A 20,152-nucleotide genomic window follows, 5' to 3' on the forward strand; every position below is an offset into this window, starting at 1 on the left:
ACCACATCGTTCCAGTTCACTCTATTCCTTGCATGCCTTTCACCCTCCTGCATGTTTAGGCCCCGATCACTCAAAATCTTTTTCACTCCATCTTTCTACCTCCAATTTGGTCTCCCACTTCTCCTCGTTCCCTCCACCTCTGACACATATATCCTCTTGGTCAATCTTTCCTCACTCATTCTCTCCATGTGACCAAACCATTTCAAAACACCCTCTTCTGCTCTCTCAGCCGCACTCTTTTTATTACCACACATCTCTCTTACCCTATTAATACTTACTCGATCAAACCACCTCACACCACATATTATCCTCAAACATCTCATTTCCAGCACATCCACCCTCCTGCACACAACTCTATCCATAGCCCACGTCTCGCAACCATACAACATTGTTGGAACCACTATTCCTTCAAACATACCCATTTTTGCTTTCGGAGATAATGTTCTCGACTTCCACACATTTTTCAAGGCTCCCAGAATTTTCGCCCCCTCCCCCACCCTATGATTCACTTCTGCTTCCATGGTTCCATCTGCTGCCAAATCCACTACCAGATATCTAAATGGGAATGAATAAGGGCAGACAGTATGAATTATGTACATGTGAATATGTGTATATGTCTGTGTGTGTATATATATGTATATGTTGAGATGTATAGGTATGTATATTTGCGTATGTGGATGTGTATATATATACATGTGTATGTGAGTGGGTTGGGCCATTTCTTTCGTCTGTTTCCTTGCGCTACCTCGCTAACATGGGAGACAGCGACAAAGCAAAATAAGTAGAATAAGATAAATATATATATATATATATATATATATATTTTTTTTTTTTTTTTTTTATACTTTGTCGCTGTCTCCCGCGTTTGAGAGGTAGCGCAAGGAAACAGACGAAAGAAATGGCCCAACCCCCCCCCCCATACACATGCACATACACACATCCAGACACGCAAATATACATACCTACACAGCTTTCCATGGTTTACCCCAGACGCTTCACATGCCTTGCTTCAATCCACTGACAGCACGTCAACCCCTGTATACCACATGACTCCAATTCACTCTATTTCTTGCCCTCCTTTCACCCTCCTGCATGTTCAGGCCCCGATCACACAAAATCTTTTTCACTCCATCTTTCCACCTCCAATTTGGTCTCCCTCTTCTCCTCGTTCCCTCCACCTCCGACACATATATCCTCTTGGTCAATCTCTCCTCACTCATTCTCTCCATGTGCCCAAACCATTTCAAAACACCCTCTTCTGCTCTCTCGACCACGCTCTTTTTATTTCCACACATCTCTCTTACCCTTACGTTACTTACTCGATCAAACCACCTCACACCACACATTGTCCTCAAACATCTCATTTCCAGCACATCCATCCTCCTGCGCACAACTCTATCCATAGCCCACGCCTCGCAACCATACAGCATTGTTGGAACCACTGTTCCTTCAAACATACCCATTTTTGCTTTCCGAGATAATGTTCTCGACTTCCACACATTTTTCAAGGCTCCCAAAATTTTCGCCCCCTCCCCCACCCTATGATCCACTTCCGCTTCCATGGTTCCATCCGCTGACAGATCCACTCCCAGATATCTAAAACACTTCACTTCCTCCAGTTTTTCTCCATTCAAACTCACCTCCCAATTGACTTGACCCTCAACCCTACTGTACCTAATAACCTTGCTCTTATTCACATTTACTCTTACCTTTCTTCTTCCACACACTTTACCAAACTCAGTCACCAGCTTCTGCAGTTTCTCACATGAATCAGCCACCAGCGCTGTATCATCAGCGAACAACAACTGACTCACTTCCCAAGCTCTCTCATATATATATATATATATATACATATATATATATATATATATATATATATATATATATTCTTTCTTTTTCTTTCATACTATTCGCCATTTCCCGCGATAGCGAGGTAGCGTTAAGAACAGAGGACTGGGCCTTTGAGGGAATATTCTCACCTGACCCACTTCTCTGTTACTTCTTTTGGAAAAAAAAAAAAAGAAAAATGAGAGGGGAGGATTTCCAGCCCCCCCGCTCCCTTCCCTTTTAGTCGCCTTCTACGACACGCAGGGAATACGTGGGAAGTATTCTTTCTCCCCTATCCCCAGGGATAACATATATATATATGTATATATATATTTTTTTTTCTTTTTTTTTTTTATACTTTGTCGCTGTCTTCCGCGTGTGCGAGGTAGCGCAAGGAAACAGACGAAAGAAATGGCCCAACCCCCCCCACACACATGCACATACATACGTCCACACACGCAAATATACATACCTACACAGCTTTCCATGGCTTACCCCAGACGCTTCACATGCCTTGATTCAATCCACTGACAGCACGTCAACCCCGGTATATATATATATATATATATATATATATATATATATATATATATATATATATATATATTTTCTTTTTTTTTTGTCGCTTTCTCCCGCGTTTGCAAGGTAGCGCAAGGAAACAGACGAAAGAAATGGCCCAACCCACCCCATACACATGTATATACACACGTCCACACACATGCAAATATACGTACCTACACAGCTTTCCATGGTTTACCCCAGACGCTTCACATGCCTTGATTCAATCCACTGACAGCACGTCAACCCCGGTATACCACATCGCTCCAATTCACTCTATTCCTTGCCCTCCTTTCACCCTCCTGCATGTTCAGGCCCCGATCACACAAAATCTTTTTCACTCCATCTTTCCACCTCCAATTTGGTCTCCCTCTTCTCCTCGTTCCCTCCACCTCCGACACATATATCCTCTTGGTCAATCTTTCCTCACTCATTCTCTCCATGTGACCAAACCATTTCAAAACACCCTCTTCTGCTCTCTCAACCACGCTCTTTTTATTTCCACACATCTCTCTTACCCTTACGTTACTTACTCAATCACACCACACATTGTCCTCAAACATCTCATTTCCAGCACATCCATCCTCCTGCGCACAACTCTATCCATAGCCCACGCCTCGCAACCATACAACATTGTTGTCACCACTATCCATCAATTCAGTCTGGTGTTCATAAAAGAATGAATCATAACAGACGTGGGGGAAATGTTATATATATATATATATATATATATATATATATATATATATATATATATATATATATATATATATATATATATAAATGCACATGTACATATTCATACCTGCTGCCTTCATCCATTCCCGTCACCACCACACATGAAAGAGCACACACACACACACACACACCCTGGCACGGTAGCACCAGGAAAACAGACAAAAAAGGCTACATTCATTCACACTCAGTCTCTGGCTGTCTTGTGTAATGCATCGAAACCACAGTTCCCTATCCACATTCCGGCCCCACATACCTTTCCATGGTTTACCAAGATGTTTCACATGCCCTGGATCAGTCCATTGATGGCACGTCAACCCCAGTATACCACCTCATTCCAATTCACTCTATTCTTTGCACGCCTCTCACCCTCCTGTATGTTCAGGCCCTGATTGCTCAGAATCTTTTTCACTCTATCCCTCCACCTCCAGTTTGGTCTCCTCTTCTTGTTCCCTCCACCTCAGGCACATACATCCTCTTTGTCAATCTTTCCTCACTCATTCCCTGTACATGCCCAAACCATATTAGCATAACCTCTTCTGCTCTCTCAACCACTTTCTTTATTACCACACATCTCTCTCACCCTTTCATTATTTACTCGATCAAACTACTTCACACCACACATTGTCCTCAAACATTTCATTTCCAACACATGCACTGTGTACTTTGTTTTTCCTTTTCTTTCTTTCCCTTGCCAGTCTCTTTTTGAAATGTCATGGTGTCAGTGTTGGATAGATATGAAAGTAATGAAAAAGCAGCAGCATTTCCATTGGTTGTCTGCAGTCACCACTATCCAGTAATTCAGTCTGGTGTTCATAAAAGAATGAATCATAACAGACGTGGGGGAAATGTTATGATTAGCTGAGCTTTCACACTACTTAAGGGAGATGGTTGCCACCTTGTTTTTATGTATTATTTCAGGTTTAAATCCTTTAAATCTACCGGTGTAAAATACACAAAATATACAAGATATATAGTAAATGACATGCTGGAATATATTTGAAATAGATATATCTGAATATGCAAGTTTAATTGCAAGAATTGGGCTGTCTGCTGTTGTTGGTGTTCATGTTACTCAAGGTTCATGACCTACATTGATTTCAATAGTTTTTTTTTTGGGGGGGGGGATGCATGGTACTACCTGCCTGTTAGGTGGGTTGTACTGGTGGTATACCTCCCTGCTCCATGGATGCCTACCAACCACTACCTACAATTTATATTCTACATTAAACTTATTTCTTATTTGAAAGTTAATACAAAAGAAAATTGAACAGAGTATGGCAGTATTTCGCTTGTTCTGTGTACAAGTTGACTTATGCACTGTGACCTGCAATCCATTGGAAATTTTAATAAATCAAAAGATTGTGGTGTTCCAAAATCCCACTGATAGTTTAAACAGCCTTTGTTAAACAAAGGTTGTCTAATAAAGCTATAGGGTGTCAAACCTTGTTGGTGTTTTATGCCATTTCTGTATTAGTTTATGTTTTGTGATGATATTTTATGAAGCTTTTTCAATTTCCTGGATAGATTTTAATGTTTAACTGTGCTAGTTTATGTCATATGAAGATTTTTTTCTGAACTCAGTATAGTGAAGAAAGTAGCAGGAAAGATAGAGGAAAATATGATGTTGAATATTAATGAAAGGCTCCAGGTGTCAGAGTATTTTGTTTTCACTACTCCCATGAAAAGGCAAGTGTGTCATGGAATAAGACAAATGAGGTGCAAGAAATGCTATTTCCAAGCATCGTAAGAGGATATTGAAAAAAATCAAGCCATAGCATTGAGCCCAACATGAATTTTAGGGCAACAATGATGCCTTCATCATTCTTATTGAAAATTTGGGTGAGTAGTTTTGTTTTTTCTTTCAAGCATTACAGTTGGTACTATCAGTGCTTATTGTTTCTGTTCAGGTTCAAGGTTTCCCATCATGGACAGATAGCCTCGCTGAGGTCTCGGATGAAGATTGATGGGGTAAAAGAAATAGAGAAAAAGTGGGAAATGAAATGTAAGAGTTTCTTAGTTGTTGGAAAGCTTTGTACTCACAAAGTTTCAGGTTTTAGTTTTTGGAAAGCTATGCGGAGACATCATAGTGGCCCATCCTTCACTGGTAAGTGGACAAATTATAATCAAATGATACAATGGCCTGCTGATTACTTCATTGTATATCTGCTGGTGGAGGCACAAAAGCAGCCTGCTTGTAGGATCAAAAACAAAAACGATAACTATGGAAGGGGGGACGAGGACGGTTCTTATGGTGCAGGGAAAATGAGTCAAGATTTGAGGTAATAATGATAGAGTTGGTAAGTTGGATTGCAATAGATTTGAATCTGGCAGGAAACTGCTTCTACTGTATACCTTACTTTTCCTTATGATGTGTATACCTTGTGTTGATTTTAGAAGATCAAGTTTATCCTTAATGCTTCTAGAACCAAGGCTCTGTGATGGTCATATGACAAGTTAGACTGTTTGTGGTTGAGAACCTTAAGCCTGTGTACCCTCCACAATATGGCTGATTATTTATTTTTGTAGATATTTATACATATATGATCTCCTGCTCCAGGAACCCCTTTTATGGAGAAGCTACAGTGCACCTCCATTGGAGGAAGACCTCATGTCAAAAAGTGTGGTGATGTGTGTTTGTCTTTTTGAGGTGAGTGCAGGAAAGCTCAGGTTTAAATGTGAACCCCTTAACCAGGTATTTGAATTCCCCATCCTGAAAAATCATTGTGTTTCAGATAAAAGGACTATGATTTTTATCTGTGAAATTAATAAACATTATATAAGAATAGTGAAAGAAAAAAGCAAGTGATATAGGCTTCAGTTTACTTATGAATGTATAACAAAGTTCTTGTAGGAATGAATTTATGTAGCATCAGTGCTACATAGTCCATTGTTGACACTTCCTGACAGGAATTGCCACCATCTCACTTGTGTAGTTTTGATGCACTTTTTTTTTTTTTTTATGTAATCCACTGTTATTGGTATCTTTATACAAAGAACACTTATGTTCTAATATCTTCGATATCTACAGTCTCCGCAGAAAACATCGTCTGTCTCCCGTATATTTTCAAAGATGACACATAGCAAAGGTTTATTGTGGGTACAAACACATGACACTCAGGTTGAAATCATGGGTCATGCTTACATGCATATGTCTTCATTGTATATCAACTGGCATTTTTTTCTTGTATCTCCCCTGAAGGTAATCAAGTAATATATATGTAAATATATGTATTATTGATTTATTTTGCTTTGTTGCTGTTCCCCGCATTAGCGAGGTAGCGCAAGGAAACAGACGAAAGAAAGGCCCAACCCACCTACATACACATGTATATACATACACATCCACACACAGCACATATACATACCTATACATATCAATGTATACATATATATATATACACACACAGACATATACATATATACACATGTACATAATTCATACTGTCTGCCTTTATTCATTCCCATAGCCACCCCGCCACACATGGAATAACAACACCCTCCCCCTCATCTGTGCGAGGTAGCGCTAGGAAAAGACAACAAAGGCCCCATTCATTCACACTCAGTCTCTAGCTGTCATGTAATAATGCACCGAAACCACAGCTCCCTTTCCACATCTGGGCCCCACAGAACTTTCCATGGTTTACCCCAGACGCTTCACATGCCCTGGTTCAATCCATTGACAGCACGTCGACCCCGGTATACCACATCGTTCCAATTCACTCTATTCCTTGCATGCCTTTCACCCTCCTGCATGTTCAGGCCCCGATCACTCAAAATCTTTTTCACTCCATCTTTCCACCTCCAATTTGGTCTCCCACTTCTCCTCGTTCCCTCCACCTCGGACACATATATCCTCTTGGTCAATCCTTCCCCACTCATTCTCTCCATGTGACCAGACCATTTCAAAACACCCTCCTCTGCTCTCTCAACCACACTCTTCCTATTACCACACATCTCTCTTACCCTACTATTACTTACTCGATCAAACCACCTCACACCACATATTGTCCTCAAACATCTCATTTCCAGCACATCCATCCTCCTGCGCACAACTCTATCCATAGCCCACACCTCGCAACCATACAACATTGTTGGAACCACTATTCCTACAAACATACCCATTTTTGCTTTCTGAGATAATGTTTTCGACCTCCACACATTCTTCCAGGCTCCCAGAATTTTTGCCCCCTCCCCCACCCTATGATTCACTTCCGCTTCCATGGTTCCATCCGCTGCCAAATCCACTCCCAGATATCTGAAACACTTCACTTCCTCCAATTTTTCTCCATTCAAACTTACCTCCCAATTGACTTTTCCCTCAACCCAACTGTACCTAATAACCTTGCTCTTATTCACATTTACTCTCAGCTTTCTTCTTTCATGCACTTTACCAAACTCAGTCACCAGCTTCTGCAGTTTCTCACCCGAATCAGCCACACACTGATGTATTTGAGAGGGAAAGTGACTTTAGTGGGATTTCTTAAGGAGGGGGCCAGCATGGAAGGCCCCCGATTTCACTTTAGGGTTGGCATTTGTTCATATGGAAGAAATAACCTGAGAAGTGTACCTCATTTTCTGATTATGTAATCCTGGATTGATGTAGGATTTTGTTGCAAGGTAAATAGTTTGAAAATTTCAGAAGGATAATCTCTGTTATCCTCCCCACACTTGTAAACAGTTACCTTTGCACCCATTTTTATTATATAATATGTTATTTCTGTATTCACATAAGTCTCAACCAGTGCTGTCCCTGTGTGTGAAGTAGAGCAGTGTGTGAAACCAAGTGAAAAATAAAAGCGGTGGAAAAAAAATTCAAGATAGGAAACCAAATGTGCCTATTGAAGAGATATGTTTTTTGCTGAGCATATCCTAACAGAATTTTATATAACTGATACCCTTTTTGATACCAAGACTTTCCTCTTCAGAGGCCACAATTTTTAGCAATGGATTTTTTCTAACTATAGCAAATTCTGAAGAAGAATGTGCCAGTCAGGATTATGAATCTAGAGTTTCCTTAAAGAAGCACGGAATGTCCTTAACCAGGAAACTCTTGTTTGATTCCCTATCAGAATTTTATATCTTTCAATAGATTGCTACTCATACTGTTTTTTTTGGAGTGGGGTGGAGGCTTTGGACATATACCTTGGACAGCTCTCCTGACTTTGATGAAAGTTCAAACAGGTAGATGTTTTGAGTCTTGGGGCCTTGGATGGAGCTACCATCCTTCAGAAAGTCATGTAAGTGTGACTTTTTTTGGAAGATAAGCATATTTTACACATCAGATTAAAGGAGTTGTTAGGTCTGTGGTTCTACGTAGTCCAGCATGTACTGAACCCAGGGTGTGGGATTCTGTTTATTATGGACTGTATTGTAGCAGTCCAATGCTTCGTAAACAAGGCCCTTACATATCCCATTTCGTGTTAGAACTACTGGAAAATTCTCTTCCAAACACTATACAATGAATATGCAGTTTACAGGCTGATTCTCCATTAAGGTTGGTTTCTTTGACTCAGAAATATTTATATTTGGAGAGTTATGTTCATTCATACCGTTTTGTTAGGAGTGGCTCCTCAGATGGATTATTGTGCCACCATAGTGCATACCCTGTCCATAAGTTGTTAAACAGTGGTCACTGATAATGGACGCTCTGATTGTCAATTAGCAGTGTTAGACCCAAAATTCACATATCCTCCTCAGTGATCTTCTGTGGAGTGATGTTAGATTTTTAGGGTTTAGTAACTCCTGTAGCCCCAGCTTTGGGGAGAGATTTTTGGTGCCAGGAACTTCCTCAGCAGTGCATGTTTTACAAGATCACCCCACCCTGAGGTCAGGAACTGTACTGTTTCAGTGCTGTGTTGTTGAACTTATATGTATGAATTTTGAACACATTTACTGTGAAATTTGGAGAATATATAACCAATGGCCACCCTTTGACAGAAGTTCTTGGAGGGAATGGACATCAGAGATATGTATTGATAGAATAGATAGACAGTAGCTAATGGCTTTCTTCATAATGTTCTTGTTTCTGTTCAAAGATATTGTTTATAAGTCTGGAAATTTTTCAGTCTTTTTTGAAGATTAAGATTGTACTGAAATTTTTATGATAAAAGAGATGGAGATATTTTTGTCTCTGCATTGGTGCTGTTCAGGAACCAATATTCATTAGCTTTGGGTTAAACCTGTCAGGACTTGCTTAGGGTAAGCTTTTCAGGTTATGATAGAAAAAGAAGTTAGGGACCTTGCCTTCTAGATTTTTCTAGGTATATATGATGGTATACCTCTCCCGTCTACATCCCAGAGAGTACAACATCAGGGATTTCAGCCATTCCCATTTACCTTATTAATGTGGGAAATAAAAGATATTTGAACACTTTTTAATTCAGGAAGAGTTAAGTCCATGAAATCACTCTCCACGTGGTCCAAAGACTGATATTGTCGTCAAGCAATTCAGGATCATCTTTTGCCTGGTCCTTTAAATTTTGCAAATGTTGATAAGTTTCCTCCCTTGAAAACTCTTGAGAATATGCTCTCTTTTTCATGGATGGATAGTTACCTGACATTTGGGAAAATTACTGTGCGCCACCAACTCGGCAGTCACTGTGGGTAGAATGTGGCCTTCAAATTAGAGACATTAATTTTAGTGCCTTGATCTACATCTTGTGGAGTCGCTCACTTTGTGTATGTCTGGGGATTAAATCCTCTTACAGTTAGTTATCATTGGATTAAACTAAAACTTTATATCATTAGATTAAACTAAAACTTTGCAGATTCATGTAATAGAGTGTTATATGAAAACTGCAGAATGGTTTCAGAGGAAGAAGATCTACTTTCCATTACTTTAGTACAGTACACCACAGTAAAATCTTGTCATAATATTCCTCAAACCTTTGCCCTTCTGCTACAGGAACTCCCTTTCTTGAGCTCCCGCTGTGCTCAGAAACATACACTGGGTGGGACCACAGATCAAGGAGTGTGGTCATATGTATAAGTCAGTGTGAGGTGAATGCAGGACAGTTAAGGAATAATTGTTTTGTGTTGACACAGTGGAAATTGCATCTCAGGCATTGAAATAGCTTGAGTGTGTGTTTTTGATTTTGTATGGATGGATGGATGGTGTCCAGGGCTTAGATCAGGAAATGTTACTCATGTATATTTAAGGAGTGGGGTTTCAGATGGGTGCATTTTTGGTGGGATGATGTTTAAGTCCGAATTGGGAGGGTAGTTGTTTAGTGCTTGTTGGATCATTTTGGTACTATATGTTTTGTTAGTGTTTGTTTGTAGGTAGAGGGATCTGTGAGTATAGGTTGTTCAAGTGGGAAGGAGAGGTAAGTTTTTTATTTCATGGGATTTGGTTGTTAGATGTGGAGTGGTTTGGATGGTAAGGGTTTAGTCATGTTGCAAAGAATTGACTGCCAATCATTTTGAGGTGGAATTGTAATGGGATGCTTTATGTTTCGTTGTGTAAGGGTTGAAAGTTTATGGTTGCTAGGCAGTCAGTGATTGTTCCAAGTGCTTTGTTTTGTGTGGTTTGCAGCTTTGTTCTGTATGCTTTCGACAGGATGGATGATCAAGGAGGTAAGGCATAATGGATGAACTGTCCACGTAATCACATTCATCTGTGTTTCTTTCAAAGAATTTTCTTTTTGTGGATGAATCTAAAGTTAAAAAATAACAGAAGATAGCCTTCATTATAGGATTTCTAATTGCAAAGAACATGTAAAGGGTAATGGAATAATTTCTATTTTGCCATTTTAATATATTGCTTGTTCCTTTTTCTTTTCATCACTCTCAACTTTCATATATAATACACCTCCCATCCTTTATTTTCACAAATGAACAAAATGTATGCATGTTTTTGGATTTATTAGCTTGGTATTACAATTACGGTAGTTCTAATCACTCACTATCAGTTTTACATGTGGCAGGGGCATTCATGTAATTCCAACTTGCCAGTTTTTAGTTTCATTTTATATTTATAGCATCCATTCTACATTTTCAGTTAACAGCATCCATTATACATTAATTACATATGAAGTATATTGGACATTAGTTAGAGGAATGCTGTGATTAACAGAGACTTTTTATCTTTTCAGCACTTGTATATACAAAGTGTACATAAATTAGCTTCTTAAGATGAGCTCCGGAGGCAGAGGCAGCCGGGGCAACAAAGGTCCGCGGACGAGTGGCAGTGACCGTAACAACACTGCCACACAGCAGCAACAGCCACAACAGCCAGTACAGCAACAGAAAATGGACAGCCAGCCTACAGACAAAGACAAAGGGGGGGAGGCAGTACCGCACAAGATTGCACCCACAGCAGAACAACTCCGCATTGCCCAGATGATTGACAACACACGAACAGAACCTGAAAAGTTGCTTCAGGAGAAAATTAATCAGGTATAGTGGATTATCACTTTCCTAATACCATGCCATTTTTACTATATGAGCAAGAAGTTACTTGAATCTTTCATTTATTGGATTTGACATAAATCATTTACATGTTTAAGAATTACTTTGCTGTGTGTTGTGTGTCCATTATGCACTGAGCTTTTAGAATTGATCCATATTTTTCTGTCATTGGGTTGAACTAAGGCATTTGAAGAGGTAAGAGGAAACCACACAATGGTGTTTGGGGCTTAACTTTAAATGGGGTTGCTGGTTTTGGTGCATTATGCACTACTGCTAGTGTGTGGATTGAGATAATGAAGCTGATCTTCATTTGTACCTGGTGCTACCTAGCAAGCATGGGAAATGGTGAACATATATGGAAGAAATATTCATGTCTCAAGAATCTTTTTTAGGTGAAAGTATGTACTGTATTTTGAGGGTCCATAAGCCATTCAGATGAACAAGGAACATGATATAACTAAGAATATGCAAAAGATTAATGCTTTTTAAGAATAACAAACCATTTTTATGCTGAAGACAGAACCCTCTAAGGTACTGAGAGTGCACTTTAATGTTAAGATGTTAAAACTTTTTATTCCCAATTGGGATGAATCAAGAAAGTTCAAGCTATTAGACCACCATGAAATATAAAAGGTTGACTGATGCTTATTCGCATTTGCTAAACAGCCCTATAGTAACCTGCTGAGGCTTATGATTTTACAGCAGAGATGTTAACAGGCAGGATGTATTGAAATGCCACATTCATACATTTATCATGGACTCTCATGAGGTTGTTACTGTCTGGAATCAAGATAAAGTTTTTCAGAAAGGGATTAGGGTAAGGATGGTAGAAAAATTATTTTTCATTTATAGGAGTCTGCACTTCCCACTTACAAATGAAACCCTTTGGGGATATAAGAGCATACCTTCATGAAGGAGGAGGTACTAAAGCAAAACCTAAGAAACATAACAAAGAAGAAGTAAGAAACTGATTATAGAAAAAATTTCCCTTCAGACTATTGTCTTCTGAAGGTGGTATACCCAAAGGTACACAAGGGAAGCAGACCAGATACAAATGTATTTCATTTAACCAGGTTTCATGTCAGATGGCAGAGATTCCACTTACTAATCTCATCTAGTGAGAGTTCAGTTCCCACAAAAGGCCAGGGTAGAAGCTCTGATGTAGAACCCACTACTAGGTCTACCCAGAGATGTCTTTGCTGATAAAGACCTGAAGGAGCTTGGGTAACTAAACCAAAGGTCTGAGTAAGTTTCTGTGAGGTAAAGAAATTTTTGAAAGTTTTAAAAGGAGAGAAAAGATAAGTATCAATTGAAATATTTTTCTAGGATTGAAATTAAGAAGATTATCCTCAAATATAACAGGCTCATTTGACTAGAAACTTTAGGTTTGTAATAAACTTAGGCTAACAAGTAATATTTCAGCTGTAGGAATTTTCATCTACTTAGGGCATTTTTTCTGAACCAAGAGTAATAAGGAACAAAACTATGTGTTTCCTAAGAAAGAATGTTCTCAGAACACTCCACATATTGCTAAGAACAGTGTGAAGTATTCCAGTCAAAAGCTTCTAGGCTATTGAGTGTGCAGTTCTTCCAGCCTCTCAAGGTAGGTCATATGTTCCTACCATTCACTTGTGCTCATGAAGTGATTCTGAATTCTCCGTATTTAATTCTTTTTGTTTCATTAGTGACCATACAGTGCATAAGTATTCAGGGTTGTTTTTTATATAATACAATAAACTTATTTATTAGTTGGTTTCTTTCTCATAAAGTTTCTCAGAACCATGCCACTCATTTAACTTTCTTCCATTAGACTAGCTTTCGTGTTCCATAATTTCTTTCTTAATGTAGACTTTTTTTTCATTCTCAGCAGAGTTGCTCAGTGTAAGCTTCTTGTTTCAGTCCCTTGGAGTGCAGATTGACTTTCTTAACCTTTCCTTTCCTATTTTCCCAACTTTCACTTATCATTCCAAGTTCAATCTTACTCAATTACAATTATTCATTCTATTTGGCCATTATCCAGTTCTCATATCGAATACTTTTACTTGGTAGTTTGCCTTTCTCCATTTAAGTACATTCATTGTTTATGGTCTAAACTTCCTTTGTGTAATTCACTTGTATTTTCTTCATAGAGTTACTGTATTTGTATTTGTTTAATCTTGTAGATTGATAGAGCTACACACTTGAAGTGAATGATTTTGCCTTTAGGTGATGCAGGTCACAGGTGTAAGTGCAGACGATGCGATGGTGGCCCTACACGACTGTGATAATGATGTGAACGCCGCCATCGAATCGTTGCTGGAAGGTGATGATCAGGGCAAATGGCAGGAGTCAACAAAGAAAAAAAAGAAACCAATAACTAGCAAGGTTCATATTTATGTATTTTATTGTTATTAGCCTATTCACTGTTGCAGTAAAACCTCTGTATCTGGTCTGTGGCAAACTCTTTTTCAGTTTTTTGAAAAAAAATATTTTGTTCATATGTATGAAATGAGTAATAGAAAAATGATAAAAACATATATGTGTTGAATCAAAGAACAAGTGGAGAATAAGGGGTAAAAAATCTATTACATGTCAAGCAAGATCCACATCATGAGGATGTGACACACCATACGTCAACAGCTACATGCCTTTCCCGATGAGGAACTGTAAACAATATTAATCTGTAATGCTGATTTTGGTCTTACACTTTTTCATGCATGCTTTTGTGTGTGATAATTTCTCTGTGATATTACACACACTTATTAGTAAATTTGATAACACCATTACCATTACTACAGAAGTTGGTGACTGACTTTGGAAAAGTGTGTGAAAGGAGAAAGTTGAGAAAAATGTGAATAAGAGCAAGGTTATTAGGTTCAGTAGGGTTGAGGGAGGTAAGTTTGAATGGAGAAAAATTGAAGGAAGTGAAGTGCTTAAGATATTTGGGAGTGGGCTTAGCAGTGGATAGAAGTGGATGGAACCATGGAATGCAAGAAGAGCTACAAGAAACTTTCCTGAATGTGTTTTTGCCTTAGCATTTACATATATTTAACTTTTTGTGCACCATGTGTCTCATGGTACACATTATAGGTACTGCTTTAGGGGGAATACATTGTTTTATTGGTTCTCATCATCATTTAGAATCCCAGCTGATGTTTCCCTCCATTAGTTATCTTCACATGTCACTAACAGCTTATTGCTACAGCTGGAAAAAAATGTCATGCATCTCAGTGACCCATAGATTGTCGTGAGCAGATGCAAGTTAGTTTGCTGTAATGCCAGATGTGCATGCCCCCAATTGTTTTTATATTTACAAAAAGAAAGCTATTTCTTGTGTGGTGGGGTGGCAGTGGGAATGGATGAAGGCAGCAAGTATGAATGTGTATATGTCTGTATATGTATATGTATTTATACATTGAAATGTGTATGTATGTATATGCATGTGTATGTGGGTGGGCTGGGCCATTCCTCGGCTGTTTCCTTGTGCTACCTTGCTAACGCGGGAGATGGCAATTAAGTAAAACGAAAAAAAAAAAAATTTCTGTGTTACAGTTGTTAGTGCTTTTGACAAAAATTAGATAATCTGCAAATTTTATGTGTAAATAAAGCTCTGCCTATGTTGATAATATGCAAGAATGTAAATGATATTTTTTGTTAAACTTGATTACTGTTTCCCACATTTGCAAGTTAGCTCTAGGAACAGACAAGATATGTATTTGTAGTGTAAAATATTGCCTTTAGAACCCAGTTTGATTAATTCTGTAGTATAAAATTGCACTAGGAAAATACAATTATTGCATGTTTACATAGGTAAGGAGCTTCCGTGCTGCCCACTCAGGGCCTTTCCTTTCCACTCAACACCCTCCCACACCAATGCACAGGAAAGTATATTATTTTAAGGGGTTATTTTCTTCTGACCTTCACTTTCATCTGACTCCCTGGTGGAAAAAGGAAGAGGGTATGGTTTTTCTCTAGACACATGTAGCATCTCTTACTTGTATTTCGTGTTTTACTAGATTGGTACAACCCGGTTTGTCTTTGAAAAGGTTATGATATTCTCTTAGCTGAAAATTTCAAATATAAATGTTCTGGTTACAAGTCAGGGCCCAGATATATGCTACTATAATCCATAGTTTCTTTAACCTCACAAGTTTCATTGAGAGTATCCTCATGTTCAGAACAACTGTACTTGTTCATTAAAGACACCCATGTGGTTTCTTTCAGGTCTGTATCTCATTGTACATTAGAACATCAACCTTTTTTTTTTTTTAGCCACCTTTTACCCTCACTGGCTTACCATTGACATACCCATGATTGTAGAAAAGTTTTCAGTGAAAGGTACAGACTCGCATGAGGAAAGAGGAACCCTTTTTTTTATTGTTCCACACAGCACAGCCTCCTTCTAATTGTTTCAAGTTGTCTTGAATATATTATATGGTCATAGAAATCCATGGTTTCTTTGAGTAGAAGGCAAAGCCATTAGTTAGGTGTCTTAACTACTTCCACAGAAAACATCCTTCATCAAGAAATGCCTATGTTAGCAGTGTGATAGATATGTTGCTGGAGGGAGTAGGTTGTTTTGCAGCGTTTTTCACTATAGTCTATTTAGTGTTTTAAGATTGAACCTCCACATGTGGCTAGATAATATCTTGTAAATCTAATGATTTTGAATGTGTCTCAGGGATTTAAGTCATGAGGCTCTTTGAAAGACTTACATACTGGTAAAAATAACAAGAAGTTTGTGCAGCAAATTGCAGTACAAACTCTCCTTTGTTAGGGTTGAGATCCCTAGATATCATATGATATACTTCATCTGTCATCATTTACCAGAGCAAGGTAGCCCCTTTTACCTATTTGTAGTTAACAGTTTGTTGAAGACTTACATAAGTACTCCATTTGTCTTGTGGCCACTGGTTTGTTGAATTTTACCCCTGAAACTTTTCACGTAGGTGTCAACATCTCCCATATATTTGCTTTTTGGTTTTGATCTTGATTCTTTGTGGAAGTGAGTTTATTAAGTTCATGCTTTCTTACCCTTTCAGCTTCTCATGTTCTTTCATTTTGCTTCTCATATGCTCTGTTCTAACTTCCTTTTGCTTTTCTCCAAGATTGTATGGATGTCATCACTGTTAAATCCAAGTTCTCTTTCAACCCTGAGTAAGACAACCATCACTGAATTCTCACTCATGTCTACTTCTCATATATACATATGTGGTGTGGAATATAACAGCTTCATTTGTTCTTGGATGTATTTCTTGGCACAGTAAAATCAAAGTTCACTGATGTTGGTGGACGTATAAGCAAAAGATTAAACAGAGACCTTTTTCTTATCTGTGTTTTCATGTAATGAAGTGGACAGTAATGAGCCATTTCATATGAAGAAAGTATATATCATCCTTGTCACTCACTAAATCTACTTCAGATTAGAATGTTAAAACACCTTTCTGAAGCCATCATAGAATTGTTTTTAGATTTGTCTAACCTAATATGGATGCTTTCTGAACTTCCATGTTGTTGAAAGATTTTTTTTTTTTTTTTTGCTTTGTCGCTGTCTCCCGCATTTGCGAGGTAGCGCAAGGAAACAGATGAAAGAAATGGCCCAACCCACCCCCATACACATGTATATACATACGTCCACACACGCAAATATACATACCTACACAGCTTTCCATGGTTTACCCCAGACGCTTCACATGCCCTGATTCAATCCACTGACAGCACGTCAACCCCGGTATACCACATCGCTCCAATTCACTCTATTCCTTGCCCTCCTTTCACCCTCCTGCATGTTCAGGCCCCGATCACACAAAATCTTTTTCACTCCATCTTTCCACCTCCAATTTGGTCTCCCTCTTCTCCTCGTTCCCTCCACCTCCGACACATATATCCTCTTGGTCAACCTTTCCTCACTCATTCTCTCCATGTGCCCAAACCATTTCAAAACACCCTCTTCTGCTCTCTCAACCACGCTCTTTTTATTTCCACACATCTCTCTTACCCTTACGTTACTTACTCGATCAAACCACCTCACACCACACATTGTCCTCAAACATCTCATTTCCAGCACATCCATCCTCCTGCGCACCACTCTATCCATAGCCCATGCCTCGCAACCATACAACATTGTTGGAACCACTATCCCTTCAAACATACCCATTTTTGCTTTCCGAGATAATGTTCTCGACTTCCACACATTCTTCAAGGCCCCCAGAATTTTCGCCCCCTCCCCCACCCTATGATCCACTTCCGCTTCCATGGTTCCATGCGCTGCCAGATCCACTCCCAGATATCTAAAACACTTTACTTCCTCCAGTTTTTCTCCATTCAAACTCACCTCCCAATTGACTTGACCCTCAACCCTACTGTACCTAATAACCTTGCTCTTATGTTGAAAGATATCCCTTATTATTGTCCTTCTGAAGTTAAGCTCTTATTATTTCTATTAGTTATAAACCTTTCTTTCTTTCTTTCATACTATTCGCCATCTCCCGCATTAGCGAGGTAGCGTTAAGAACAGAGGACTGGACCTTTGAGGGAATATCCTCACCTGGCCCCCTTCTCTGTCCCTTCTTTTGGAAAATTAAAAGAAAAAATCGAGAGGGGAGGATTTCCAGCCCCCCATTCCCTTCCCTTTTAGTCGCCTTCCACGACACGCAGGGAATACGTGGGAAGTATTCTTTCTCCCCTATCCCCAGGGATAAGTTATAAACCTATTGCACTGACTAGTTTTCTTTGCAAACTAATGGAAGAACTATGAAATAGATTGGTTTGGTACCTTGAAGTAAATGTCACGCCATTCCAATATGGTTTTAGTTTCAATCTCCCCCAGATCCCCTGATGCAAATATCAAATGACATTTAGATGGGATTTGCTAAGCATTCAGATCTAAAGTTGAAAGTCAGTGTGCTGATTCTGGTGAGCTTACAGTGAATTTAATGCATGAAAGACTTGGCGTAAAGAGTATTTTTCATGCTTAAATATTCACCATCTTACCCTATAATCTTTGCCGAACAAGACAACTTTTTCCAAAGAAGAATTCTCCAGAAAGCACCCTGTGACTTATATGTCAGTGGTTTGGCATTATTATATTTGAGATATTCCTGCTAAATGAGAGGATGTGTCTCATATGATGGTTTGTCTACTATGGCAGGAAATTGCTGCTGAGAGGACATCTAAAGTTTGTAGCTTTTAATATAAGAATAGAAAATGCCATTAATGAGATTGGTTGGACTTAAATGTAATTCAGCAGGTAAGTTTTACTTGGTTCCCCTCTTTGAATGCATTTCGACAAATAAGTTTTACTTGGTTCCCTCTTTAGGGTGTTCCTGGGATCACAATACTTCTGTATTTACAAAATGAGAAATTTCATTTATGATAGTATTCATATCACAGAATAAGATATTTACTGATTACTAAAAAATGTGATGAAGGTGGAGGCTTTGCTTTAGCTATTGAAAGAAAATCTCGCATATCAAAACTACTTAGAGAATCTCTCATTTTTTGCAATATGTATGGTATTTTAGGGAGCACATGAACTAAGTGAACAGTTTTTTTAAAAAAAATTATAGTCTGCTCATTATTTTTTGAGTGCATTTCAGGCCATATTACACTGTGCTCCAGTGTGTCCCATTGTTCAGATGATCTCAGAATTGGATCATAAGAATCATCTCAAAACATAAGTATAGAATTTTGCTGGTGGACAGGACAGGCTTTTAAGACCAGTTTAGGATTCCGTGACTTTAAAGGGTTCGTTTTTCATATTTTTCCTGCAAATTACACCTGTTAAGCATTCCAGCGCTTAATGGGACAGCAGTGTATTGATGAATAACAGGCAGTTTCATTCATGACTTAAAACAGTTAATCATAAGTAATGCTCGGTCACCCTAGAGCTGGTTTTAGTCAAATCCAACCTTTTCTCTGCTGTACTTAATGAAGGAAATCCATAGTCAGTGATAAGGTTCAGAATTTCCTCTGACCTTCTTTAGGATCTCTCACACAAAAAGGTTAATTACACTCTCCTACGAATAGGTTGATTACACTTTGCTCTTCCTCTTCTTCACTAGGAGATTTTGAGTTTGCAAGAAATGCTTACTTTGCAGTTTCCAAGTAGCTCGTAATTGATTGGGTGATTTTCAAAAGCTCATTGGATAGGGATGGTTTATACACAGTTCATTCTGCAAGTATAAGTTTGAAATTGTTTTTCAGCCAAATGAGGCAGAGAGTAACAAGGAGAATCGACGGGTAAATTCCCGGGAGCGGAGTGGGTCCAGGCCAAGAGGAGGTGGTCCACCTAGGTTTAGAGGTCGAGGTGGTGGCAGTGGTCGAGGTGGCCGAGACAGGTAAGCATATTTTCCTTGAACAGCAGTAAGTTTGCAGATTTTGGTGAACTGTCATGTAGATTTCATGGAAACATAGTTTTGTTAGATTTGATCATTTTTATTTTCAATATCACATGAAAATAGGTAGGCTGCATCATGTCGCATTGGTAACATTCAGAACACTTGATGCAGTCTTGGAACCAGTTAGTAAAGTTGTTCACTTTTAAGTATAAAACTAATTATTATTAAGTTATGACGGACAAAACAATTGGTTTTATTGTGGAGGATGCAGTTATTAGCTCATGTGGCCAAAAACCGCAACT

The 20,152-nt window shown here is 38.7% G+C and overlaps 1 protein-coding gene across 9 annotated transcripts in view; it reads left to right on the plus strand.

Annotated features, from left to right (window-relative positions):
• lig (ubiquitin-associated protein-like lingerer) overlaps positions 1-20,152 on the plus strand; it is a 94,496-nt gene that overhangs the window by 11,428 nt on the left and 62,916 nt on the right. For all 9 annotated transcript variants that reach the window (XR_011715001.1, XM_071681185.1, XM_071681182.1 and 6 more), the window contains 3 exons: positions 11,217-11,520; positions 13,738-13,896; positions 19,717-19,850. Coding sequence is in view for 8 of the 9 variants with exons in the window: in XM_071681185.1 (XP_071537286.1) it covers positions 11,257-11,520; positions 13,738-13,896; positions 19,717-19,850 (557 nt within the window). In the remaining variant the exon portion in view is untranslated. The remainder of the gene's footprint in view (positions 1-11,216; positions 11,521-13,737; positions 13,897-19,716; positions 19,851-20,152) is intronic.

The sequence above is a fragment of the Panulirus ornatus genome, chromosome 32 (assembly GCF_036320965.1).
Source record: "Panulirus ornatus isolate Po-2019 chromosome 32, ASM3632096v1, whole genome shotgun sequence".
Classification (NCBI taxonomy): domain Eukaryota; kingdom Metazoa; phylum Arthropoda; class Malacostraca; order Decapoda; family Palinuridae; genus Panulirus; species Panulirus ornatus.